At 59.3% G+C, this 26,186-nt stretch overlaps 1 protein-coding gene across 3 annotated transcripts in view; it reads right to left on the reverse strand.

Moving 5' to 3' along the window:
- Positions 1 to 26,186, reverse strand: part of EVC2 (EvC ciliary complex subunit 2) — a 79,190-nt gene that overhangs the window by 35,236 nt on the left and 17,768 nt on the right. For all 3 annotated transcript variants that reach the window (XM_062213004.1, XM_062213003.1, XM_062213005.1), the window contains exons 8-10: positions 21,593 to 21,727; positions 19,065 to 19,204; positions 3,724 to 4,048 (exon numbers count right to left, since the gene is read on the reverse strand). In XM_062213004.1, the coding sequence (XP_062068988.1) occupies positions 3,724 to 4,048; positions 19,065 to 19,204; positions 21,593 to 21,727 (600 nt within the window). The remainder of the gene's footprint in view (positions 1 to 3,723; positions 4,049 to 19,064; positions 19,205 to 21,592; positions 21,728 to 26,186) is intronic.

The following is a 26,186-nucleotide window of genomic DNA, read 5'->3' on the forward strand; positions in this document are numbered from 1 at the left end:
GACACCTTATTGTGTAGCAACGAAGATGTGTTTGCAGCCAAAGGCCGGCACGGATGCCGCAATCTGGGGGCGGCAGTGGAGGCCCTGGGAGCCCTCACGGCGTCCCGGGGCCCGGCACACAGTAGGCGCTCAACAGACAGGCCCAATGCACAAGCCTCCGCTGAGAGGCAGGATGGCTTTCACTGGTTTTGGGGGGGGGGGTCCTTTTTCACCTGGGAGGCTGGGATGGGCAAACTGCTTTGTGGAGGGCCAGATAAATAATCTAGACTTTCTAGGCCACAGTGTGGGCCCTGTCACTTCTCTTTCTTTGGTTTGGGGTGTTTGCTGCAACCCTTCAAAAGCATACGCACCTCTCCACTCACCGGCCTTCTGGGAACAGGGGGCGGGCCTGGGCGCCTGGGCCCTCGTTTGCCTCCTTCCAAGCCACACTGTTGAGCATGGATTGTTTTTACAGCCGAAAAATAACAAACTTTGAGAGGAGAAAGGGAAAGGCAGCGAGATGGCTCAGGGACCGGGTCAGGGAACAGGGCACGCACCACTTTCTTCCTAAGTCTGGCCTCAGGGAGACCCCGTGGGCACAGCACGGTCACGCGTGGGACATCTGGGGTCAGCACCAGCCCTGGGAGGCTGCAGGGAGCCGAGCGGTGCCCCCGCCACCAGAATGTCCCAGGGCCAGCCCCTGAACCTGTGACCGTGCACTGGTTCAGAGCAGGGGTCCTGGCAGACATTACCAGAACACAGGCTACTACAGCTTCATCCTGGGTCATCTCCGTGGCCCCAAGTGCAGTGACAGACAGAAGGGGAGCTGCAGGGTCCCAGCGAGACGGCCAAGTGAAGACGGAGCAGAGATCAAAGCGTTGTAGCCACAGCTGTGGGAGCGCCTGGAGCTGCCAGGAGCTGGCCCAACAAGGCAGGGTCCACCCCGCGACCGTGCTGGCCCCCAGGACAGCAGAGTGGGTGCAGCCCTGCCCACACCCCGACTTTGGACTTCAGGCTTCCGGAACCGTGAAACCATAAATTTCTGTTGTTTCAAGCCACCAAACTTAGGGTGACTGGTCCCAGCAGCCACGGGAAACTAATCCAGGAACCAAACCACACAAAGCCTCACCCCACGAGGTGGTGCTAAGGCACAGGGGACCCCGGAAATGAGGGAGCGGGTGGGGGCAACGGCGGATCTGGCCGCTGCTCTTTACTGCCTAGCTCACCACTGACCACAGACGGACTCCCGGGGTCCCCGAGCCGTCTACCTCCCCTCCCCTTCACGCGCGGGGAGTTTCATGTGTGGCCGACGGTCCGGGGAATAGGAGTGGAGCTCAGAGCTTGCTCCTAAGGGCTGCTCGGCCTCCCTAGGGTCAGAGACCATCAGAACAGACAGGGCAAGCTCACATCCCACGGATGGAACAAGGCACCTCCCTCCCGGAGCAAGACAGGAATCAGACTTGCTCTGGAGCACTTGGAAGACGGATTCTTTCAAGGCAGCCACCGACACACTGTTGAGAAAGCTGAGAGCTGACCTCTGGCCAGCGCTGGCCAGGCCAGGGGAGACGGAGCGAGCACAGCTCTCAGCACTGCGCACCGGCAGCACAGCCTCCTCCAGCCCGGGCCCTGCATGGCTGCCTCTCCTTGCTGCCTTCGCCACAGAGAGGCCAAGCAAGGCCTACAGGCTCACATGTGCTGGACTAGGAATCGAGAATCTGATGCCTGTGCTGACCGAGAACCCGGGAGCCTGCAGCCCAGAGTGGGACACGCGCACCAACATGGCAGCCTTCCGGACACTGCATGAGCGATGCCTCCCACTCTCCCCATGACCCCCCAGGGCACCGTGGACACCCTACCCTACCTGGCTGACTGTGTCAGCTTTGTTAAGCAGACTGAACCTCCTCAAGCTAACAGCCACGTCGCTGTTCTCCCCGCCTTCACTGCCTCGCCCAGTGACTGACAGACCAAGTGACCAATACCTGCTTGCCAAGTTTGCTCTGGATGGTGGATGGATGGATAAGCACACGGGTGGGTGGATGGATGGATGAGGAGATGAACGGATGGAGGGAAGGGTGGCAGGCTGGCTGGATGATGGTGAGTGGGTGGATGGACCGGGTGGGTGGATGGACGGATTGATGGGGGTGGGTGGACAGACCCATAGATGGGGCTGGTGGATGGATAAATGGTACATGAGTGAGTGGATGGATAAAGAGATCAATGGATGGAGGAAGGTGGCTGCCTGAATGGATGATGGTGAGTGAATGGATGGATGGATGGATGGGTGGGTGGCTGGGTGGGTTATTGGTTGGGTGGGCGGATGGTGGGTGGGCAGATGGTGGGTGGGTGGATGGATGAACAGACGGGTTGGTGGTTGGATAAATGGATACATGTGTTGAGTGGATGGATGGATAAAGTGATGGGTGGAGGGATAGACGGCTGGCTGGTTGGATGGATGATGGGTGGGTGGATGAATGGAAGGATGGGGGTGCTGGTGGGTGGGTGGACAGGTGACAGGTGGACGGATGGGCAGGTGGGTGGGTGGACGGATGGCAGGTGGACGGACAGGCCGGTGGGTGGACAGATGGCAGGTGGACGGACGGGCAGGCAGGTGGGTGGACAGATGACAGGTGGACGCACAGACAGGCCGGTGGGTGGACAGATGGCAGGTGGACGGATGGGCAGGCGGGTGGGTGGACAGGTGACAGGTGGATGGACAGGCAGGCGGGTGGGTGGACAGGTGACAGGTGGATGGATGGACAGTTGACAGGTGGACGGGCGGGCAGGCAGGTGGGTGGACAGATGACAGGTGGATGGATGGACAGGTGACAGGTGGGTGGGCAGGCAGGTGGTGGGTGGACAGGTGACAGGTGGACGGACAGACAGGCCGGAGGGTGGACGGGTGACAGGTGGACGGACAGACAGGCCGGTGGGTGGACAGATGGCAGGTGGATGGATGGGCAGGCAGGTGGGTGGACAGGTGACAGGTGGACGGATGACAGGTGGACGGACGGGCAGGCAGGTGGGTGGATGGATGGCAGGTGGACGCACAGACAGGCCGGTGGGTGGACAGATGGCAGGTGGATGGATGGGCAGGCAGGTGGGTGGACAGGTGACAGGTGGACGGATGACAGGTGGACGGACGGGCAAGCAGGTGGGTGGACAGGTGACAGGTGGATGGACAGACAGGCCGGCGGGTGGACAGGTGACAGGTGGACGGACAGACAGGCCGGAGGGTGGACGGGTGACAGGTGGACGGACAGACAGGCCGGCAGGTGGACGGGTGACAGGTGGATGGATGGACAGGTGACAGGTGGACGGATGGACAGGTGACAGGTGGGTGGGCGGGCAGGTGGGTGGGTGGACAGATGACAGGTGGACGGGCAGGCAGGCAGGCAGGTGGGTGGACGGATGGCAGGTGGATGCACAGACAGGCCGGTGGGTGGACAGATGGCAGGTGGACGGATGGGCAGGCAGGTGGGTGGACAGGTGACAGGTGGACAGATGACAGGTGGACGGACGGGCAGGCAGGTGGGTGGATGGGTGACAGGTGGACAGACAGACAGGCCGGCGGGTGGACGGGTGACAGGTGGACGGGTGGACAGGTGACAGGTGGGTGGACAGATGGCAGGTGGACGGGCGGGCAGGCAGGTGGGTGGACAGATGGCGGGTGGGCGGACAGACTGGCCGGCGGGTGGACAGGTGATGCCGCCCTGAGAAGGGGAGGGAGGGCAGCAAACGCCTCACCCTCTCGCCGACGCGCTTCAGCACCTCCTCCGCCTCCTCCATGGCCACCAGCTCCCTCTGGTGCTGGCCGTCCGTCTTCTTCCTGGCCTCCAGGTCGCATTCTGCCGCCAGCGCCAGCATCTTCCGCTCCCACTCCTCCTGGATTTCCTGTTCGAGCAGCAGACACTGCTTTCTGAAAGCCGCACCCATGCGCCTCTCTGCTTGAGGGGAAAGGCGCCCCCTGCTGGCGAGACTCTTGAGCAGCAAGGCGATGGCGTCCTGGCTGATCTGGGTCCGGCACGCCTCCAGGTCTGCATCGGCCCGGTTCAGGGTGGCAATCTCCAGCCTGGGAGGCACAGAGGTCGGGAGAATTGGCGGTCAGCGGGCGGCAGGTGCCCCTCAGGCCTCTCCCTCCTTTCCTCCCTCCCCTCTGCTCCACCCGCCTGTCACTGGTTCTGGCTGGGCAGAGGCACAAGGCACCTGCAGGAGCACCCAGGAGTGTAACTACCGGAGACGTGGTCTTTGTCAGCAAGCACCAAGCCGCCACACGAGACAAGAGGAAGAGGGGCAGCTGACATATTTAGGGGCTTTAAGAATAAAGTCGAGGGGCCGGCGCTGTGGTGCAGTGGGTTAAGCCACCGTCTGCAGTGCCGGCATCCCATTGGGGCGCTGGTTCGAGTCTCAGCTGCTCCGCTTCCGATCCAGCTCCCCACTAATGCCCCTGGGAGGGCAGTGGAAGATGGCCCAAGTGCTTGGGCCCCTGCATCCACGTGGGAGACCTGGAGGAAGCTGGCCTGGCCCAGCCCTGTCTGTTGTAGTCTTTTAGGGAGTGAACCTGTGGATGGAAGATCTCTCTCCCCCTCTCTCTCTAATTCTGACTTACAAATAAATAAATCTTAAAAATAAAGTTTATTTTACTTTTCCAATTAAAAATTAATTTATGGACGTAACTGAATGTAATGCATGTTCTGGACATGAACATTAGACTAAAATCCAGGAAAATCTGAATACAGCGTGGGCTTTAGTTAGTAACAACGTACCAGCACCAGTGTGCTACCCACAAGAATGTCTCGAGGCTGTCCGGTAATAACTGGAGGTACGAGAACTCTCTGCCTTGTCTTCCACTGTTCTGTACATCTGAATGTGTCCTACAAATAAAGCCTGGGTCAGGGCACTGAGCCTGGCAGGTAGGACGCCTGTGTGCCACCCTGGGGCGCCGCTCCTGCTAATGCAGACCCTGGGAGGCAGTGCTGACGCCGCAAGCGACTGGGTTCCTGCCACCTGCAGGGGAGACCTGGACTGGCTTCCCAGCTCCCGCCTTCGAGCCCAGCCCCAGCCACTGGGGAGTGAGTCAGCAGAGACAGAGTTCCCTCCCTCCCCCCCTCCCTCTCCCTCCCTCTCTCCCTCCCTCTCTCTCTGTCTCTCTCCCTCCCTCCCTCCCTGCCTTGCAAATATAAATTTTTAGACAATAATAACAAAGTCTGCTCGAAAAGCATTTATCAATGGGGCCAGCATTGTGGAGTAGCAGGTAAAGCCGCCACCTGCAGCGCCGACATCCCCTATGGGCGCTGGTTCGTGTCCCGGCTGCTCCACTTCTGGTCCAGCTCCCTGCTGATGGCCTGGGATAGCAGTGGAGGACGGCCCAAGTGTTTGAGCCCCTGCACCCATGTGGGAGACCCGGAAGAAGCTCCTGGCTCCTGGCTTCAGCCTGCTTAGGCCCAGCCATAGCGGACATTTGGGGAGTGAACCAGCAGATGGAAGATCTCTCTCTCTCTCTGTCTCTCTCTCTCGCTCTGTAACTCTGATTTTCAAAATAAGCAAAAATAAAATCTGAACAAAGCAGAATAAAACTCGAAGGTATCATTTAGAAAGAAAGAAGCATGTACGAGCTACTTCACAGGGGCCAGTGTTCCGGAACGGAACTGGCTGCTGGCGGCTGCAACAAGCGTACACACTCAGAGGAGCAGGTCAGACCGCACTCCTAGAAACGGGGGACCTGTGGGATGGCGGTTCCAAGTCTACAGAGCTGGGGACGGCGTGCAGGAAAAAACAAGTTTACGCCCACAATAAGAACGCCTGATTGACAAGGAAGACAAACAGGAAAAGGGCTCGCTCACCACGGCTCAGCCCCTCCTTCGGTCACAAAGGGGGCACTGTGTTTTGTTCCCCGCCCCACCGTTGTCTTCTACGTCAATTTTCCCATAAGTGTACCCATTCGCATAGATCTAGTACAATCTTATCCCTTTTTCCACTACTATTTAATGGGCATCTTCTGGGGGACTTAAAAACTGGAAAGCTTCCTAATACTTGCAGAATATCTTACCACGCATTGTGGGACCACTCAGTTCACTGTTCTGTATTTGCACATTCCAACCCCCTCCATGAAAACACCTAATGGGGTGCCACGCACGGAACTCCCCTGCGGGAGGCAACACCAGGAACTGGCCCCACCCCTCGCATGGGGCCTGGAAGCACCGTAGCCGTGAACGGTGGTGGGAAACACGGGCGCTGTGGGGCCCAGGCAGCAGAAGCCTGCACCTGCCTGGTGTGAATTGCATCTCCTCGCACCTGCGCCGGCAGCTGTGCGGACCCCCACGGCAGGCAGCTGTGCGGACCCCATGGCAGGCAGCTGTGCAGACCCCCACGGCAGGCAGCTGTGTGGACCCCCACGGCAGGAAGCCTAACACTACACTCGCCGAGAGCTGTGCTCCAGTTGCTCACCTGCTGAGTCGCTGGGGCCAGTGCAGCCTCCGGGAGCCTTGGGAGTCAGATGCGCAGGTGACGCTAGGAGGACCCCGCCCCCACCTGCTCTTGGCTGCGTCATCGAAACCCTTCTGGGGTCCCCCCGCCCCAGCGTAAAGGGGCCACACTCCCAGGTGGGTAGTCAGGTCAGAAGAGGCGAGAGAGGCAGGATGCTTGGCACGGAGCCTGGCAGCTCGTGGGTCCTGATAGGAGTGGTTTCCTTGTTCTTCGCTCCTCGGCGTCCCAGCAGGCGGTGCGACAGCGGAGAAGCCAGCCGCCCAGCGCCGACCCCCGCGCCGTCCGCCCTGACAGCTTGCATGCTGATTGCCACGGATCACCGGATCACCGTCAGAGCGGCAGCAATGAAACTGTCCATCCCCAAGGCACCACAGCAAGAAAAACATCCCTCCAAACGGATCAAAGCGCCAGGCTGCTCCTGAAGCTGCTCCTGAACTCTTCTGTGAATTCCTCAAACAGCCGCGGCACGTAAGAACACACACTGAGAACACATCACTGGTGCAGCGGGAAAAAGCCCTGGCCTGAAGCGCCGGCATCCCATATGGGCACCAGTTCCAGTCCCGGCTGCTCCTCTTCCCATCCAGCTCTCTGCTATGGCCTGGGAAAGCAGTAGAAGATGGCCCAAGACCTTGGGCCCCTGCACCCGCGTGGGAGACCCGGAAGAAGCTCCTGGCTCCTGGCTTCGGATTGGCACAGCTCTGGCCCTTGCAGCCAACTGGGGAGTGAACCAGGGAATGGACGACCTCTCTCTATGTCTCTACCTCTCTGTGTAACTCTGTCTTTCAAATAAATAACAATAAATCTTAAAAAATAAAAAAAGAAGAATGTGGACCGGCACTATGGCTCAGCAGGTTAACACCCTGGCCTGAAGCACCTGCATCCCATATGGGCACCGGTTCTTTACCAGGCTGCTCCACTTCCCATCCAGCTCTCTGCTATGGCCTGGGAAAGCAGTGGAAGATGGCCCAAGTCCTTGGGCCCCTGCACCCGCGTGGGAGACTCGGAAGAAGCTCCTGGCTCCTGGCTTCGGATCCATGCAGCTCCGGCCGTTGCAGTCAACTGGGGAGTGAACCAGCAGATGGAAGACCTCTCTCTCTCTCAGCCTCTCCTCTCTCTGTGTAATTCTGACTTTCAAATAATAATAAAAAAAAGAATGCATCATTTACATACCGGATGCATTCGGTCTATGGGGGAGGAGGCGAATTTCCATGCCCCACCCCCGCCATGATGTTTTAAACTATTGGGACCCCAATGAAATGCACGTGTTTGTCCATCCCCGGCCAGATCCCCAGTGACTCCACGAGGCACGCGGACACCGTGTGATCAGTCCCACACACTGGGCTGTGACTGCAATTTCTTTGCTGCTTCAGCAACCTGGCTAAGCTGGCAGGACTCACGCCCTCCAGAGAACTGCTGGAGGGTCACCAGCACGTCCTCACTTGTGCTCTGAAGACGGACGCATCGGCTTGGGCCAGCACAGGTGCGGGCGAACGGCACAGGCGCCATCCCCCTTGCCAGTGACCCACCGTGCATCAGAGCCCGGACCGCGTCCAGCACACAGGAAGCCCCTGCCCCGGCCACTCACATCCACAGGCAGCCTCCCTCGTCGGCACTGTCACGAGCCAGCAGTGATCAAAAAGATGGGTGGCGTCCGTGTCTTTTTTTGTGATTTAGTCTGCATAAACACCAATCTGGATCCCACCAAAGAGCGAGCAAGGTGCCAGGACAGAATGCGGCTAGAATGGCTACACCGGGCAGTACGTGCCCTCCTGAACCTGGTAAGCGATCCGCTGCGTCACATACAGGGGAATGGAAGACGCCACGGCCACTGCCCTACACGGGAAACCTGGCAATCTCCACCTCACTGACGTACGCGTAACAGACACGCAGAAACCAACTCAGCCAGCAAATCTGAAACTGCCCCCATCAGAAGCCAATTCCCACGCACAGACACGACTGCAAGATTTCGCGCCGGAGCCATAAATCTTGTTTAAGTCCTGCCGGTGTGAGGGCCTGGACACTGACACATGTGGGGAGGGGGAAATATGTTCTGAGCAGCTTCCCTTCCAAGTTATCAGCAGAAGCTAAATCGGAATAAAAACAGTCAGCACATCGAACTGAAACCTCGGCAAATTTACGATGGCCATTAAGCTTTTGGATGGGCAGAAACTCAAATAGACTGCAAGATACACGGGGTCGGCGGCTGGCAGCTCCCGCCTTCAAGGTCACTACGCATTTTCCCCGATATTCTCTGGTTCGCTGCCTGTCTCACTCACAGGGCCAGGACTCCGCCTGTCTGGGCTCAGCGAGCTTCTGCCACCTGCCGAGGGTTGAACAACCCCATGGCGTGCTCTGCCGAGCGCTGGCTGACCAGGAAGCACGGGTCACTGAACAACAACCGTCCATTTCTGCAAACCCACCAAGGTGAGCCACAGAGTTCAGCGGGCAGATCGGGGCCAAGAACTACGGTGCCGGCAAACAGGCAAGTCACTCGCAGTGGAACAAGCAATGCAGGATGGCAACACAGCGCCCAGGCCAGCCAGGGCCCACACGCCCCTCTGATAGACACCATGTAAGAGAAAGGTGCCCAGAGACGGCGCTGTTTCCCACCAGAGGTACGCGGAGAAGGGTGTGAGACCATGGGACGGCCACTCTCTGGGGACTGTCGGTTGCCGTGGCCACTATGACAACACCCACCAAAAAATACCCCTAACACGCAGGTGTGTGAAGACCTACGGGGACAAAGGTCTGCTGCCACATCAGCCGAGATGGCAACCAGAGGAGCCAACACAGAAGCCACGTGGGGGGACAGGGACGGCTGCTCCCATGACCCTCTGACCCCTGGAGCTGTGGAGCCCATGTGGAGTGGGGGGCTCTGCACGCCCTGCGTGGCCAGCTTGCTCCGTGACCGGGGGCATGAGACTTAAACCCCGGGTTTCTTCATCTGTAAGAGCCCTCAGCTCAGAGGTGGCTCCGAGGAGCACACGCGTGAACACGCAGGAAACACGCAGAGCAGCGTCTCGCGTGGATTAAGTCCGCACAGCCCTCACAACACTGCTGTTCCCGGGATACTACGCAGCCACGTCAGAGGGCGAGGGAGCCTGTGGCCCTGGTGTCCTAAGATCTCCAAGATCGTTGCAAAGTGGGGAAAGAGCAGCAAAACAGAACCCAAAGAAGCGATCACTGGTCATGCAAGGAGACAGAGACGTTTGGGAAGCACACGGCCACAGGGTGCCAGCCACTGGCACCAGGGCGCTGCTGGGGGCACCACCTGAGTCTTCTGGGTACAACTCAGGGAGGTCAACCGGGTCACTTAAAGAGACAGAAGCAGAAAAGAACACGGTAGTGTCGTCAGGCAGGCAGGCAAAACACGGGACCCTTCCCACGGGAGCATGAAGCAGTAGGTTGCCGTGGCAACCTCTTGGCCGCTCTCTGTGGGCTGGTGCCAGACGCTGTTGTGTCAACGCCACACACGGCAGCCCAGGGCAGGCCCCCAAGCCTGTCAGGAGCGACCCCTGCTAGCGGGCATGGGCATCCTGTTTGCCACTAAGTGGCTGCTGGGAGGAGGGGCCGTGCGCCTCTGCTCCCGTTCCATCTGTGCAGGACCTGACCCAGCACCAAGAGAGCACTCAGGGAGAAGCCCCTGCACCTGCTCACCGGGGGGTTCTTGTTCCCCAGAGCCTCACGGCTGAGAGGGTGGTGGGAAAAGGCCTGGGGCAGGTTTAGGGCAGACATGCGGCAGCTGTGGGGCAGCTGTGGGGCAGTGGGGAGGGCTCAGCGGGGAGGATGTCACACCACATGCTGCAAAGGCTGAGTGGCCGGGCCGTGAACGCCCCACACCTGCACGGCGCCGTGCTGTGACAGCGCTTGTCCCGCCACCGGGGCCCCGATTACTGCCCTGCTCGTGTGTGTGCCGACTGCTTCTTCCTACAGAGCGGGGTTTCTCCAGGCTCCTGGTGTGGGGGCGCTCAGGAAACACTCTCCAAGAGAGACGGCCTCTACCAGACCTGGAGACCCCCGCCCCGCCGGGAAGCTGGCTGGGAAGGTTGTCGTGGCAACCAGACGGGGGTCGCCTTGCCTTGCTCTGCCCTTCAGGGGTCCCCACTATGTCCCCCATGAAAATCCTGCTCCAGCTTGCCGGTGGGGGGCAGGAGCTACCGCCTCCCAGGAAATCCCGGGGCAAGGAGCAGGGGTGCAGACAGGCTGCCTCGGGGGAGCTACCCAGAAGCCACCAGTCATGGATTCTTCTAGAAAGGCGGGAAAGGCCCACACATGGGGGGGGCTATATCGTGGGGTGGGGTGAGAAGGCACTCCAGGGCCTATGAGGGGCATCTGCCCGCTACCACCGTGTGCCCTGGCCCCAAAGCTTCCCTATACTTTGCGACTCCCATGGCAAGATTCGTGGGCTCCTAAAACTCACTGTCACCCCACAAGAACCGTGGGACACCCAGCACGCGTCACAGAGAGAAGCCGTCAGTTCCTAAGGATCCCACGAGCACCTGCCCCACACACGGCCCCGCTTCTGTCCTGCTCGGCCCGAGGGAAGAGGAAGGATGCGGGCGGCTCCTACGTAGCCAGAGAAGAGCCCCTCCCAACCTGGCCAGGCACCCTGGCCCCTTGGGTAATCCACAGCCAGGGTCCACCAAGTGGTCTAGCAGCCAGGGGCTCCTCAGAGCCAGGCGTGGGGTCAGAAGACCCCAGGTTGAGCCCCAGACCAGCCAGTTTAGTAGGTGTGGGGGGGTGACTGTCCACCTTGGCGGCCTCCGCCCCACTCCAGAACCAGTTCTAGAACCCTGCTCGTGGATCCCTCAACAGGGAAGCCCCCAGGGCTCAGCCCACTCTCATTCTTGGTGACACCACCACCCCTCCCCGCTGTCTGAAACAGTGTCCACCCCAAGAGTTCGGGTCCCGGCTCCGGGCCCCTGTGAGTGTGACCTCACACGGGGGCGGGGCCTTCGCAGATGTCACCAAGCAGTGGATCTCAGCCGGGGGCTATCACGCTGGCTTCACCAGGGGGCTACGGCCTGTTGGGAACATCCAGCTAGGACCGGGCAGAGGGAGAGTCGAAGCGCACGGAACAGGAGGCCGAGATGAGAGCGATTCGGCCGTGAGCCCAGGAACGCCACGGTCACCGGCAGCTGGACGCGGCCAGCTTCCCGCAGAGGCCCCAGAGGGAGCGTGGCCCTGCTGACACCTTGACTGCCATGACCCTGACCTTGGGCTCTGGCCCCAGCATGGGGGAGAGCAAGTTTCAGCTGTTGGAAGTTGCCCAGGCCGTGGCAGTTGCTACGGCAACCTTGGGACACTAACTCCACCCTCTGCCCCTCTCCCACTCACATGGAAAAGCCCCCAGCGGGCAGAGCACTGGGCCAGCTCCGGCAGCCCAGTGAGGCCAGCACTGTACCCACTCACAGGCAGGGCGACTGGCTCAGCGGCAGGTAAATAGGTAAGAGGCAGGGACTCTAGCCGGCAGATGGCTGCTCAGCCCAGGGCCAGTCTCTGGGCTCCACACCCCAACACTGCAGCCTCTGCACCCCCACCCAGTCCACGCAACAGGAAGTCCCCAGGCCAGGCCGGCCACAAAACGGCGCTCCACACTGCCAGGCAGTTCGCCCAGGCTTCCCTAGTGTCACCTCGCCGCTCTCTCGGGAATATTCCAGGCTTTCCCACCTGCTACCCTGCTCTCCCCTGGCATCCCCACCTTGTATTTCATTGAGGAGCATCAGACAGGTGCACCTGATGTCATGGCCACACTCCCGCCTCCACCAACAGACTTGCTACATGATGGACAAGGGCCCTGGCTCCTACAGAGCACCTCCACCGGCTCCTGGCCGAAGTTCAAGGAGTCCCAGGCAGAGTGGACATCCTCAGGGAAGCTGTGGGGAGCCTGTCGCATCTGGGAACAGCCTGGGTTGTCTCTGGATGGAGACATATTGCACCACCTCCTGGTCTCTGGTTGCTCACTTCACCTGTTGGCTTCTTCCCAATCAGCCACTCATTGACTGCTGGCACCTGCTATGTGCCAGGGACTGTCTGGGGCCACTGGGCACAAGCAGTGAGCAGTACAGACAGTCCTTGCCCGAACAGAACACACAGTCTAGGTGGGTAAGACAGATACAACAAGAACAGGCACTCCAGCAGCCCTGCGTGTAGGGCAGGGACCGAGAGTGTGGGGATACAGAATGGTGGCACTGCCTTCGCGGAGGCCCTCAGCCACTTGCCCTGCCCCAAGTGTCTGCCACCCTGGCCTGGCTGCACACGTCCCTTACTGCTGCCAGCGCACGCTCCACCCCTGAAGTGCTCATTCCAGCTCTGGGCTTCGCGACCTCCCCCATGGAGGACCCCAGACGAAGGCAACCCCCATGGCTGTGGTGAACAGAGCACCTGTGCCTCCACAGCTCTCACCTGGGCTGGACTCCCACGGCTACCCCTGCACACAGTTGGCTGTCCTGCTCTTGTTGGAGGGGGAGTTAGCCTTTGTTTATTTACTTAACATACAGATTAGATAATGATATAGACGTAGATTAGATATAGATATACAGATACAGATATAAATATGGATATGGATATGGATATGGATATAGATAGAACTGCTCATCCTCTAGGTCACTCCTCAAATGCCCAGGATGGCCAGGGCCAGAACTGGGAGTCAGGAAGTCACCCAGGTCTCCCATGTGGGCGGCAGGGACCCGGCGACCTGAGCCGTCACTGCTGCCGTCCAGGGTCTGCATTAGCAGGGAGCTGGGGTCGGGAGCCCTGGCCAAGCATCAAAATTCAGCAGCGCTCAGACATGGGGATGGGTGTCAACTGCGAGCCCAAAGGCCCACCCCCGGGGCCTGTATCTGAACACTGCTTGTGCACGCTTGACAGGGATGGGGCATGTGTGTGCATGTCGTGTGCACACTGACAGGGATGGAGCACGTGTGTGCATGTCGTGTGCACACTGACAGGGATGGGGCACGTGTGTGCATGTCGTGTGCACACTGACAGGGATGGAGCACACGTGTGCATGTCGTGTGCACACTGACAGGGATGGAGCACGTGTGTGCATGTCGTGTGCACACTGACAGGGATGGAGCACACGTGTGCATGTCGTGTGCACACTGACAGGGATGGAGCACGTGTGTGTATGTGTCGTGTGCACACTGACAGGGATGGAGCACGTGTGTGCATGTCGTGTGCACACTGACAGGGGTGGGGCACGTGTGTGCACGTCGTGTGCACACTGACAGGGATGGAGCACGTGTGTGCATGTCGTGTGCACACTGACAGGGATGGAGCACGTGTGTGTATGTGTCGTGTGCACACTGACAGGGATGGAGCACGTGTGTGCATGTTGTGTGCACACTGACAGGGATGGAGCACGTGTGTGCATGTCGTGTGCACACTGACAGGGATGGAGCACGTGTGTGTATGTGTCGTGTGCACACTGACAGGGATGGAGCACGTGTGTGCATGTCGTGTGCACACTGACAGGGATGGGGCACGTGTGTGCATGTCGTGTGCACACTGACAGGGATGGGGCACGTGTGTGCATGTCGTGTGCATGCTTGCAGGGATCGTGTGAGGACAAACACCCAGCCTTCGGCCTACAGCCCCCAGCCAGGCCCTGCCGCAGTGCTTGGCACACACGCTATTCTCAGCAAGGGTCTGCTGAGAGAATCAATCAATTGATCGGCAGTCACTTTCTAAAATGTAATTGATCGATCGATCAGTCGGTCACTTTCTAATACGCACCACATATAATCGAGCAGCCCAAAGAACAAACGAGCCAAAGAGCCCCTGGCAAGTCACTTCCCTTCAATTCCGGGTTCCACAGATGAAAAACACAATCGCTTCCCTGTGGAGGGGCTGCAGGCAGCACGCGGACGGGAGCTGTGATCCTCCACGTGGTTAGCACGCAGAAACACGACTCACACACTGAAAAGCCCCGATGCCACACCCACTCACTCCACACGAGACGGCGTGGGGGCAACGCTGCAGCATGGACACAGAGCAGTGAGCCCCCCCCCCCAGTGACAGCCGTGGACACAGAGCAGTGAGCCCCCCAGTCACAGCCGTGGACACAGAGCGGTGAGCCCCCCAGGCACAGCCGTGGACACAGAGCAGTGAGCCCCCCAGGCACAGCCGTGGACACAGAGCAGTGAGCCCCCCAGGCACAGCCGTGGACACAGAGCAGTGAGCCCACCCCCCCCCAGTGACAGCCGTGGACACAGAGCAGTGAGCCCCCCAGTCACAGCCGTGGACACAGAGCGGTGAGCCCCCCAGGCACAGCCGTGGACACAGAGCAGTGAGCCCCCCGGTCACAGCCGCGGACACAGAGCAGTGAGCCCCCCAGTCACAGCCGTGGACACAGAGCAGTGAGCCCCCCAGTCACAGCCGTGGAGACAGCAGTGAGCCCCCCAGGCACAGCCGTGGAGACAGCAGTGAGCCCCCCAGTCACAGCCGTGGACACAGAGCAGTGAGCCCCCCCCCGGTCACAGCCGCGGACACAGAGCGGTGAGCCCCCCAGGCACAGCCGCGGACACAGAGCGGTGAGCCCCCCAGGCACAGCCGCGGACACAGAGCGGTGAGCCCCCCAGTCACAGCCGCGGACACAGAGCGGTGAGCCCCCCAGTCACAGCCGCGGACACAGAGCGGTGAGCCCCCCAGGCACAGCCGCGGACACAGAGCGGTGAGCCCCCCAGGCACAGCCGCGGACACAGAGCGGTGAGCCCCCCAGGCACAGCCGCGGACACAGAGCGGTGAGCCCCCCAGGCACAGCCGCGGACACAGAGCGGTGAGCCCCCCAGGCACAGCCGCGGACACAGAGCGGTGAGCCCCCCAGGCACAGCCGCGGACACAGAGCGGTGAGCCCCCCAGGCACAGCCGCGGACACAGAGCGGTGAGCCCCCCAGTCACAGCCGTGGACACAGAGCGGTGAGCCCCCTAGTCACAGTCGTGGACACAGAGCGGTGAGCCCCCCAGGCACAGCAGAAACAAGCACCGGACTTCCTCCCTGACTTCCTTTGTCTCTGCAAAACCTAAGCTCTGTCTTCCCTGCAATGGAATCGTGGATCTGAAGCCCCCAGGCCGGGGCCCAAGTCCATCCCCCCGTGTGACCTCCAGCCAATAAACCTCCGCGAGCCCAGGACCTCCCCCTGCTGTGGGCAGTGCGAGCCTGCGGGGCGCCGCAGTGCGAGGCCTGGAGCAGGGCAGGGCTGAAGCGCCCCGCCTCAAGAAGCTTCGGCGGCCTGCCCTGTACAGCACCTCCTTCCGCCAGGGCCCAGCAGGTGCAGGGGCTGAGCCCCCTTCCGCTACAACAGCCGTCGAGGACGCTGAAAGCAATCGAAGGGCACGTCCCCTCCCGCCACATCTCTGTAAGAGGCAGCCTTTGAGTACAAGATGGAGAAGGCGCAGCCAAGCAAACCGGGGAAGTGCTCTCTGCCCAAGATACAGGAGCAAGAGAGGTCACCGTGTGGCTCTGAGGGGTTCAGACGCAGGGTGGTAATGCCGCCCCAATAGCACGTTGAGAACCCAAGCTCAACCGCACTGCAGGGTCACCAACAGGATCAATGGTTTGCTGGAGGAAAAGCAGCTAGTTTTAGTGGGAGACAGTCACGGACTCCCAGGCACATAAGCCCCAGACAGCCTGAGTGACATTTTCTTTCGGAGAGCTTTTAAGCCTCAGGAGATCAAGATGGAAAGATTAAACGCAATCAATCGACAATGCTATGATTAAAAAAACAGGTCCCTAAAGCGAGTCTCCAGCCACGTGGTGTCGGAAAGAGAATTAGTGTTCAATATGTATTGAATGTTGGGCCAGGGAGCCAGGAGCCAAGCTGGAGAAGAAGGGGTTCTCGGGCCATCTGAGCATCAGCCTTAAGTACCTCCCGGACAACACCAGACCAGCTCCCAGGAGAAAGACAATCCCCCAGCCGCCAGAATCGCAGTCAGGGGTCCCCTTCCACTCCTGGGCGGGGGGACATCAGGACCAGCTACCTGGGGGCTGGCTGCAACTTCACACAATGGGGCTGCCCAGGAAGACCTGGGTTCTGGGACTCTGCGGTTTTTTTGAACCCAAAACAGAAGCAGCACGGTCAGCCCCTCCCCGTGGTAGCCGAGGGCTGCTTCCTCGGCTCAGAAGGTTCCAGAGTGCGGGGTACAGCGGTGCTCCACCCGACAGACCCCGGATGTGTCAGTGCTCGCGTAAGGCAACTGCGCCCAGCGCTGTGTCGCCACCTCTGTGCACGGTGCTGAAATCACCCAGCAGGCCATTCTTCAGGATGCAGCCCAGGACGAAGGCTGTATGTGCAAATTAAATCTCCAGGAACTGACTGCACACCAAGCCCCTTCACTGCATTTTCTCGTTCTGGAAAACGACTGACCTTCTGCTGGGGACACTCACCATGAGTGACATCCAGGAATCGGCCAGCAGCTCCTCCCTGCTGCCTGCCCGCACACTCCCAGGCTGCCCCCTTACCCAGGTGGCAAGCTTCACCCTAGGCTAAAACGACACATCACATCTGAATGGCACACAAACTTAACTCGCCAAACCACGCAACCTCAGTGTCCAGGAACGGCTTAAGACGGCTGGATTCCCACTTGGTGCAAGGTCACAGCCACAGCCGTGCCCCCCGGGAGGCTCTGGGCCTGGCTCTTCACAAAGATTCCTCCCTAGGAAGGAGCCCCCATCTTCAGCGGGATGGGTCCCTCTCTGCCTGGAACACCCGTCAGCACTCAGAGTGCCCGCTGTCAGGCACAGCGGAGCTGGCGACTCGTCACCGCGCCCAGGCAAGCAGCAGGGCCAGCACTGGCCCCATCCTGAGTCCGCCTCTCCGGAGACCACACGGCACGCTTCCAGCATCCGGGAACACAGGATCGAGCAGTGGCTCCATCTCACTCCCAAGCTCTCCCCCACTCAGTGGTCCTCCCAGGGCTCTCACGACAGGACCAAGGCAGCACTGACTGTTGCAAAGGCTTCTGGGACCTACAAGTCGCTGACCCAGGCTCAGAGGCCACGGATGCTGCGATGATGTTTTATGGATCGAGCATCTTTCAATTCAACGTCACGGCATCCCCAGGGGGTGGGTTGAGGCGTGCCCATTTGAGAGATGTGGAAAACTGAGGCTTAGAGAATTCTGTAAAATCAAGTGTGCCCACGACTGCTCTACACTCACTACGACCAAACCCTGGTTCAGCCTTGGATGCTTCACCGGCCAATGCTGAAAACAGGAAGCCCAGCCCTGGCTGCCACAGCCATCTGGGGGGTAAACCAACGGATGGAAGATGCCTCGCCTCACTGCTGTGGCTCTGCCTTGCAAATGAACACGACCAACAAATTAACAAAAATGCTTAAGGAAATGAAAGATAAGCTGGAGAATGTTGACAGATAGCTGAAAAGTTAAAAAAAAAAAAAAGCATAAGGGGACAGTTGGTCCACTTCCCATCCAGCTCTCTGCCATGGCCTGGGAAAGCAGCAGAAGATGGCCCAAGTGCTTGGGCCCCTGCACCCGCGTGGGAGACCTGGAGGAAGCTCCTGGCTCCTGGCTTTGGCCTGGCCCAGCCGTGGCTGTTGCAGCCATTTGGGGAGTGAACCAGCAGATAGAAGGCCTCTCTCTCTCTCCCTCTCTCTCTCTCTCTCTCTCTCTCTCTCTCTGTCTCCTTCTCTCACTGTCGCTCTGCCTTTCAGATAAACAAATCTTTAAAAGAAAGAACATGAAAGAAGTCACCTGTCAACACTGCCAGAAGGCAAGAAGGTCCTTACTGAGGGCGGCCGGCTGGCAGGAGAAGCCGCGGGCACTGCCGCGCTCCGGCCAGGGCGCTGGCTCTGAGAGCCGGCCTGCTGCTCAGCGGCATGTGCCCTGGCAAGGTGCTTCACCGCCCGGGCCCCATCTGTAGGCAGGAGGAACAGCAGCGCCACCCACAGGCTGTGAAGAGCATTGCAGGAGCTGCCCAGGGAAGTCGAGAGGCGCCTGGCGCTACGGCCTGTGGCACGCAGGCGACCCCCGTCAGCCTTCACCAAGAAACGGAAAGCACTAACTCCAGCCCAGCAAACAGGCACGCAGCCCGGCCTGGCCTCTCCACAGCTCTTTGTTGTCCATCCTCAACACCCCCGTGCACACGCGACCCCACTGAGCAGCCAACTCTTCACACACACACACACACACACACACACACACGCACATGCACACGCACCTCACACTCAGCTCCCATCCTTGCGTCTGCCCCTTCCTCCCTCTGCCTGGGGAGCCTTGCCCTGCTCGGTCCACTTGGAAAGCTTCAAGAACCGGTTGAAATGTGCCCCTCTGGAGGGTCAGTACTTCCTCTCCGGGCTCAGCGGGCCCTCAGCTTCCCAGGAGTGTGGCGCCCATCGACTTCAAGGTCACTTCCGTCTGTGGCTCTGTCCACCCGGCCAGGTCCACCTGCCTCGGAAGCAGAGCGCCATCGTATGCCTCTGCTTTCCCATGGGCCAGGCACAGGGATTGGCGCACAGCCGTTATGTACCGTAACCGCTTGGGGATGGGTAAACAAGGAACCGAATGAACGAAACAAACACACCCGGGGCGAGCGTGCACACCACGATGGTTTCAAACATCCACCAGGGGACCTGGAGTTCTTACTCTTCCAAGGCTTGAAGCATCCCCCCGGGGTCCTCAGAAGCCAGGATGTCCACCAGCTGGTCACTCAGGGCCAGGTCCTCGCTCACCCCGCCGGCCGAGGAGAAAAGCGGGGCCTCCAGCTTGCTCCCGTGGTGCTGCACCTGCCGGCGAATCACAGAAACAGCCGATGAGCGGGCCAGGAGGGAAGGCTGGCCCGCCCCCTTGAGAGCCTCCATGTTCCCATCAAAGAAATGGGATCGTAATTCCAGTAGCACAGGCACTGCCGTGTGGCTAGAGCGAGCAACGTCGGAAAGCTGTGTTCAGACGGTGCACACCTACAGAAAACACCTCCCGGGCGCTACCACCACCATCAGGCAGAGGAAGACCACAGTTGGCTCGGATCTGCCGGCCTTCAGATCGCAGTGTGGGATGGGGCCGAGGTGACAGCACGCAGAGGCCGCCCAGCCGCCTGACCGCACGGACGTGCTTTCTGCTTTATCCCTCACACCATCCCGTGCCAGTGTCACTCGGAGCTTTGCATGTGTGCACCAGAGGTTTCAAGAAGCGGATGGGAAATGTGTCTGATGAACGAAAGCGACGCCTGGAGTTCTAAAACACGTTCGCACGGAAATGAACTCACCTCCTCCTCCCACTGTTCCACCAACCTGCAACGCTTCTGCATCAGGAAACCGTCACAGCCACAAAGCGTCAGAGCTCCCCACTTGACAAATAGGGAAACTGAGGCCTGGTGAGGGGCATCGCGCCACGGAAGGCCTCAGGGCTCCAGGAGAGCCAGGGCGGCGCTGGCCCCAAGCTGCTCCAGCTCCAAAGGCTGCCCCCCTGTCTCACCGGTCCCTGCCCTGCTGGCAAAAATACAAAGGAAAATGTGCAAAGACTTCACTCTGTGATGGCAGGAGAAAAAATACTGCATGGGCCCTGAGACTGGAAGTCAAACTCGCTGCTTCCTCCCCAGGTGCCGGCCGCTGCCTCTCTCCCAGGGCGGGAGATGGTGGCCCCTGGGGGGAACAAGCCCAGAGCCCGATGACGACGTGGGCTCTTGACCTGCCCCTCACTTCCACCTGCCAAGGAGCCTGTGGGCGAAGATGGCCGCCTCCTCCAGGAAGCAGGCGCGGGATGAACAATGCCCTCCACTGCCCAGCGCCCAGGGAGGAGAGGGGTCTCCAGGCCCCAGCCCACGCTCGGACACTCCAGCAAGTCGGTCAGCCTCAGCTCCCTCCACGTGAGGGAGGAGGAGGACGTGGGCCCTGGCCCTGGGCCCCGAGTGACAACCCTGTCCCAGCACCCACAGTCCTCAGTGGCCCTGCAGGAAGAAGGCAGCCTGCCAGGGGCGCCGCAGGGAACGCCTGGTGACAACAGCTCCAGGGTGCCGCCCTGCTTGTCTTCCTCCACTGCCCACGGCCGGGCCAGATGCCCAGGCCTCATCCATGCAGGATAGGCGCCCTCCCAGCCTCGGGGATGCAGCTCACGCCATCGGGTCCTGGCCGCATCCCCTCCCGGGTTCTGCCGGCAGCCGGAGATCCATCAGCCAACAGCTGATGGAAGGATCCTAACGGCCCTCCCATCCCAAGCTGGTGATACAGTGCCACCTTCCTCCTGGCCGCCAGCCCTGTCCTCAAACAAGTACAGATTGGGGATAAGTACCCTGCCCTGACTTGAGGCTGGCTCTGCACAGCCTCCAGGGGTCCTGGTAGGCTGGTGCTCCCGGCACCCTGTGGCATTGGCGCCCTCCCTGCCTCCCTTCCCCACCCTCCACCATCTTTCCAGGCGTTGCTTCCCAGAGAAACTACGTGAACTTGAACCCTGGTCTCAGCCCATGCTTCTGCGGGAACCCAGGCAGCACGGAGGGAGTGCACAGTCAGGGCTGGCGGATTACAACAGATGTGGCGTGGAAAGCTGCTGGGGACCCGGAGAGTGGGCCCTGGCCCAGCGGGAGTGGCCACTGCGCTGACTTCCAGGGGTGAGGATCACGGGAATGGAGGAGGGGAGAGAGCGGTGGCAGGCACACGGGTGTGAGCAGGAGCTACCACGCTTGGGGAACAAGGAGGTGGGAGGCTGGGGTGTGAGCAGAAAGTGGCCCACCCACCACGCCCCCCACACCTGCACTGGGCGGCCGCACCCCCACACCCACTGCACCACCCACCAGGCATGCATGGCCACGCCCCCCACGCCTGCACTGGCTGGCCACGCCCCCACGCCCACCACGTCCCCTGTCCCCTACCAGTCCATGCACGGCCACGCCCCCATGCCTGCACTGGCCAGCCACGCCCCCACACCCACTGCACCACCCACCAGGCCATGCACAGCCACGTCTCCCACACCTGCACTGGCCGGCCACGCTCCCACATCCACAGGCACTGCACCACCCACCAGCCCATGCATGGCCACGCCTGTACTAGCCGGCCATGCCCCACACCCACATCCAGCAGGTCCCCCACCAGCCCATGCACGGCCACGCCCCCCCACACCAGCACTGGCCGTCCACGCCTACCACGCCCCGGCCACGCCCCGGTGCCCTGCCGCACACTCACCCCAGATCTGGTGCACGCGCCTCCCTTCGGACACCAGCATCTTGCCGCCCAGAACAGCGCCGCCCAGCTCAGCACAAACGACACGACGAAGGCACCAAAAAACGCGGCAGCGTGGAGCCCGTGGTTGGGCAGAACCTGTGGGGACAGAGGGAGAGCGGATTCACCTGCTGCCCACCTGCCGTCTCCCAAGCAGGGCGCGCCCGGGAGTCTCAGTTGGGAAGAAGGTCCGGGGCTCCAGCCGGCTCTGCCAGAGGCTCCCCCTGGTGAGGCCAAACCCACAGGGGCACAGGGACAGGTGGGGAGGCCCAAGGGGACGCTGGACCGGGTCGGGCTGGGCAGCAGGCACCCCTGGGCAATGGCCTCCTCTGAGACCGGGCCAGCCACAGCTGGCACTGGGGGCGGGGTCCACTCACAGCCCGTGCCAGGCAACACCTGGGAGGAGCAGGTGTGTTCCAGGCGCTCCCCGTCCACCCTCCCTCCTCTTTCTCAGCACCTGAACCGATCCGAGCAACCTCGGAAGCTGGCACCCTGCTAAGCACTTGGCCAAGCTGTGCTCTCAGAGCTGCCCAGGCCTCAGAGTGGAGACACAGGTCCCCCAGCCTGACCCACTGCGCCCCCGCCAGGCCTGAGATGGGGTTCCCAACCAGCTCCCCAGAGTGCTGCTGCTGGGCTGGGAGTCACCACGGCCGGCCGCCAACCCGAGGATTAGCTCACCGAATTCTCTCCGATAAACATGCAGGAAAGCTTAACTGTAAGGGTGGGTGGATCAGAATCGCGAAAGACGTATGTGTGTGCCAGGCCGGGGCTCAGGGTGCGACCCAGGTGACTCAGTGGACACCAGAGCTCAGCACCCTGAACGCTGCACTGCCCGGAGCAGGGTGAGAGCTGTGCGTTTCCACAGATTATTCCACCTGCGTGGAGTGCAATCCTGCAGCCACTTCAAAACGCTCGTGGGAAACAGTTTATAAATAAGCTGGGGCCTGCGCTGTGGCGCAGTGGGTAAAGCCACCGCCTTCAGTGCCGGCATCCCACAAGGGCGCTGGTTCGAGTCCCAGCTGCACCACTTCTGATCTTGCTCTCTGTTATGGCCTGGAAAAGCAGTGGAGGATGGCCCAAGTCCTTGGGCCCCTGCACTCGTGTGGGAGACCCGGAAGAAACTCTTGGCTTCTGGCTTCGGATCAGCACAGCTCTGGCCATTGTGGCCATCTGGGGAGTGAACCAGCGGATGGAAGACCTCTCTCTCTCTCTGCCTCTCCTTCTCTCTGTGTAACTCTGACTTTCAAATAAATAAATAAAAATATTTTTTAAAAAACAAGCTTATTTTGGTGCAAAGGAAATGGAGATCCGTGCATTGTTTTTTTGTAACATGCATTTTTCCACGAGCGTTTTGAAGCCCCTTACATGCATGGATTTCAAAAAATGTTGGCACAAAAATAAGCTTATTTTAAAATTCCTCTTCCCGTGAATTCTTTGAAAATCCTCATATTAATGTTAAAGAGTAGAGTACCACACCCATGCAAGAGAGAAAGAGCAGCCAAAGGTTGATTAAGAGGCATCCCCTGCGTTCCCTCCCCCCACCCAACTTCCCAGCCCACTTCCCAGAGGTACGCGGTTCACACACTGGCTCCTTGGATTTGGCGGGTTAGTTAACCAGCCCGATCAGTCGCCTTCAGTACCCTAAAAATAGCATGCATCTCTACTTCTTGACCTGTCAATATTACATACCATTTCCTGAATCCCTGCTGCGACAGGTAAGGGTTTATGCCTTGAATTCCGGCTATGACATATACGGATTTAGGCCCCATTTTTAACCCTACGCATTTATAGGGTTTGTTACCCAGCAGATCTGTCTCTATATTCCCTTTTCCCAATTTTGCTATTGTTTTTAATTGTCAATCAGCCACCACCTTAAACTTGAAATTAAAAACTTAAGCCTCGATTTTTATGATGCTAAGTCCAGGGAATAAATCGTGCTGGGTGCCCACACCTGTCCGTCTCCTTCCCCACTTCTGCAATCTTTAGGTTTTCAGCGAATGTATTCTGTCCTGCAGCCACAATCCAGACAATTCACTGTGATGCCAGTCACTTTGGAATACATTAACTGAGTGGAATCTTAGGCCACTAATACTCCTGTCTGCCGTGGATCGGAGTATATTTCTAATACAATCTGGACCAACACCTCTTCGTGAAACTTTTGTTTTTCCTGGAGTTTCCTATCGCCTTTTTCTTTCTACAGAGAGTGAAGTTTTTCTTAAAACTCAGTATTTCCAGAGTCCTGACTTTCTGACCCACATCAGATTGGTGACTTTTAGCCTAGCTGCAAAGCTGTCACACTGAGTTTTTTCCTCACTTAGGAACCACGCTACTTGTAGTTCCTTTCTTCTTTTCTCTTGGATACTTTTCTTATCTTGATGGAGTGCACACTGTATTTATTCCCAAGTAAATTTATTTAGAAACAATGTTCTTTTCTCCCATGTCTGAAAATGTTGCCACTTCCCCTTGGCTTTGATTGATGGCTTGCCTGGGTATGTAACTCCAAGGTCAAAATCATTTCCCCCAGAATGCTGGTGGCCACTACACTGTCTTGGGACATGACTATGCCTCTGACCTTTCAGAAGGATCTGGTTTTGCTTTCTGAGTGCTTTAAGTTTTTCCTATTTCTCCTGGCGTGCTGAATACTCAATCATCTAAAAAAATTTTTGGAGAGATTTTAAATGATATAAAAATGCTTATATCCTAATGTAACATTTGCAAGGAAGATACAAAACTGTGTACATGATAGAATCCCAATTTCACTAATGTAAAAATGATGGGGGCACCTAGTGCACAGGTGTATAGCATAAAGAAAACACTCCAGAACCGTGTGGAGTGCGAGGCTTTTCATCTTTCTTACGGGCATGTATTACTTGTATAGGGAAAAAAACAAAAAAAGTTGATAAATTTTTCAGCCAAGATTGGCAGACAGAGTGATGGACCACCCAGATCCCCCTTCAAGGAGGGGCTTGGGGCCAACTCGGGGCAGCGATGGCAGAACTCAGCGTTCAGCGTCAGGGTCAGAACCCGTTGCAGAGAGCTTCCCCACGTGAGGTTGCACCCTCCCTAGAACGGCTCTGACGGTGGCATGGCGTGGCGGGGCACGGCGGCCAGCCACTTCCCACGGAGAGGGGCCCTCCCACAGGCAGCACCTGCTCCCAAGCTCCCCCACGAGGCTGGCTGAGGCCGCTAGATGGAGCTCAAGCGACTTCTTCCTCCACCTCCTCCACCTCCTCCCCTCCCCGTCTCAGGGGGCATTGACTATGCCAGGGGTTCCCCAGCACCACCCCCAGGTTTGTGGGCTCAGCACTTAGCCCTACACTTGGCCGTGATTTACCATAGCAATACAAAGCTACAAGGGAAAATCAGAACAGAGAGAGATGCACGGGCCAAGCCGGAGGGAGACCAGGCTTGGGCTTCCACAAGGCCCCTCCCAAGGGAGGCCGTGGACAGCTGGGCTCCCCAAGCAGCGGGGAGCGACAACATCCGTGAAGCGTGGTCGGCCCAGGAGACTCGCGGAGGCTTCATCATGCCAGGGCTGTCGCTCGGGCCCTCTGCCTGCAGGCCCCAGAATGGCAGACTTCCAGAAGGAAGGCAGGCGTTCAGATTAAAACACTTTACTCCCGGGAAGCCACTCCGAGCAGTGTGGGGAAGGGTGGGGGCCCCAGAAATCCTTGCTCTCGGACGCCAGCCTGGTGCTGAGCTTGCAGGCTGCTAACTTCTGCACACTGGTGAGCACGTTCTTCACCGGATTCTGTCCCAGCCTCTGCGTCCAGAGACACCGGCCCGTGACAAGTTTAATTCAGACCAGCAGCACAGACAGGAGCTGGCTTGTTCCTCACTCCTGCAGCCACAGGCAGTGGCTGAGCTCTGCTGGCCAACCCAACCTTCCAGACTGTCAAAGCGAAGCCGGGTTCCAAACAGGAGCTCCAGTGCAGATGCTACTGCCAGTGGGTCACTCGGCGAGGATGAACCGGTCTCTGTCTACAGGGGCTGTTCCAAAGTCAGGACTCAATTCTGTTTTCATACTCTGACCACGCTGAATCTCCAGTTCGATTAGTGCCAAATGACAGGCAAGTTCTCCACCTGTGCTGGCACCATCCCCCGAGCCTCCGATTGTGCACCTACTGAACCAGTAACCACATGAACACGAACAGCGTCGCATGGGGTCACGTTAAACTATCGACAGAAAGGAGACACAAGAAAACCTGTCTCAACCAGCACAAAGGAGACAGGTAGCAGCGATAGGTTGTCAAGGTTTGTCCTGGCAAAGGCGGCAGGACACAGGGCCATGTTCACAGCTCCAGGAGGACTGGGGAGGTAAAGGGATTAACGATCTGATCCCCTGCCAGTCTCTGGGCTCTGTCCAGCCCGTGGAGGGAGCTGAACTCTGCCCGCTCAGGGGCAGTACCCAGGAAGCCGACCTTATCTGGAACCAAGGTCTCTGCAGACTTAGTCACGCGCAGGCTGCACTGGGTTAGGCGGGTCCCGAATCCAGTGCTTGTGTCCTTACAAGCAAAGGGAGATGTGAAGGGGGAGGCAGAGCCTGGCACGACACAGC

The sequence above is a fragment of the Lepus europaeus genome, chromosome 16 (genome assembly GCF_033115175.1).
Source record: "Lepus europaeus isolate LE1 chromosome 16, mLepTim1.pri, whole genome shotgun sequence".
Classification (NCBI taxonomy): domain Eukaryota; kingdom Metazoa; phylum Chordata; class Mammalia; order Lagomorpha; family Leporidae; genus Lepus; species Lepus europaeus.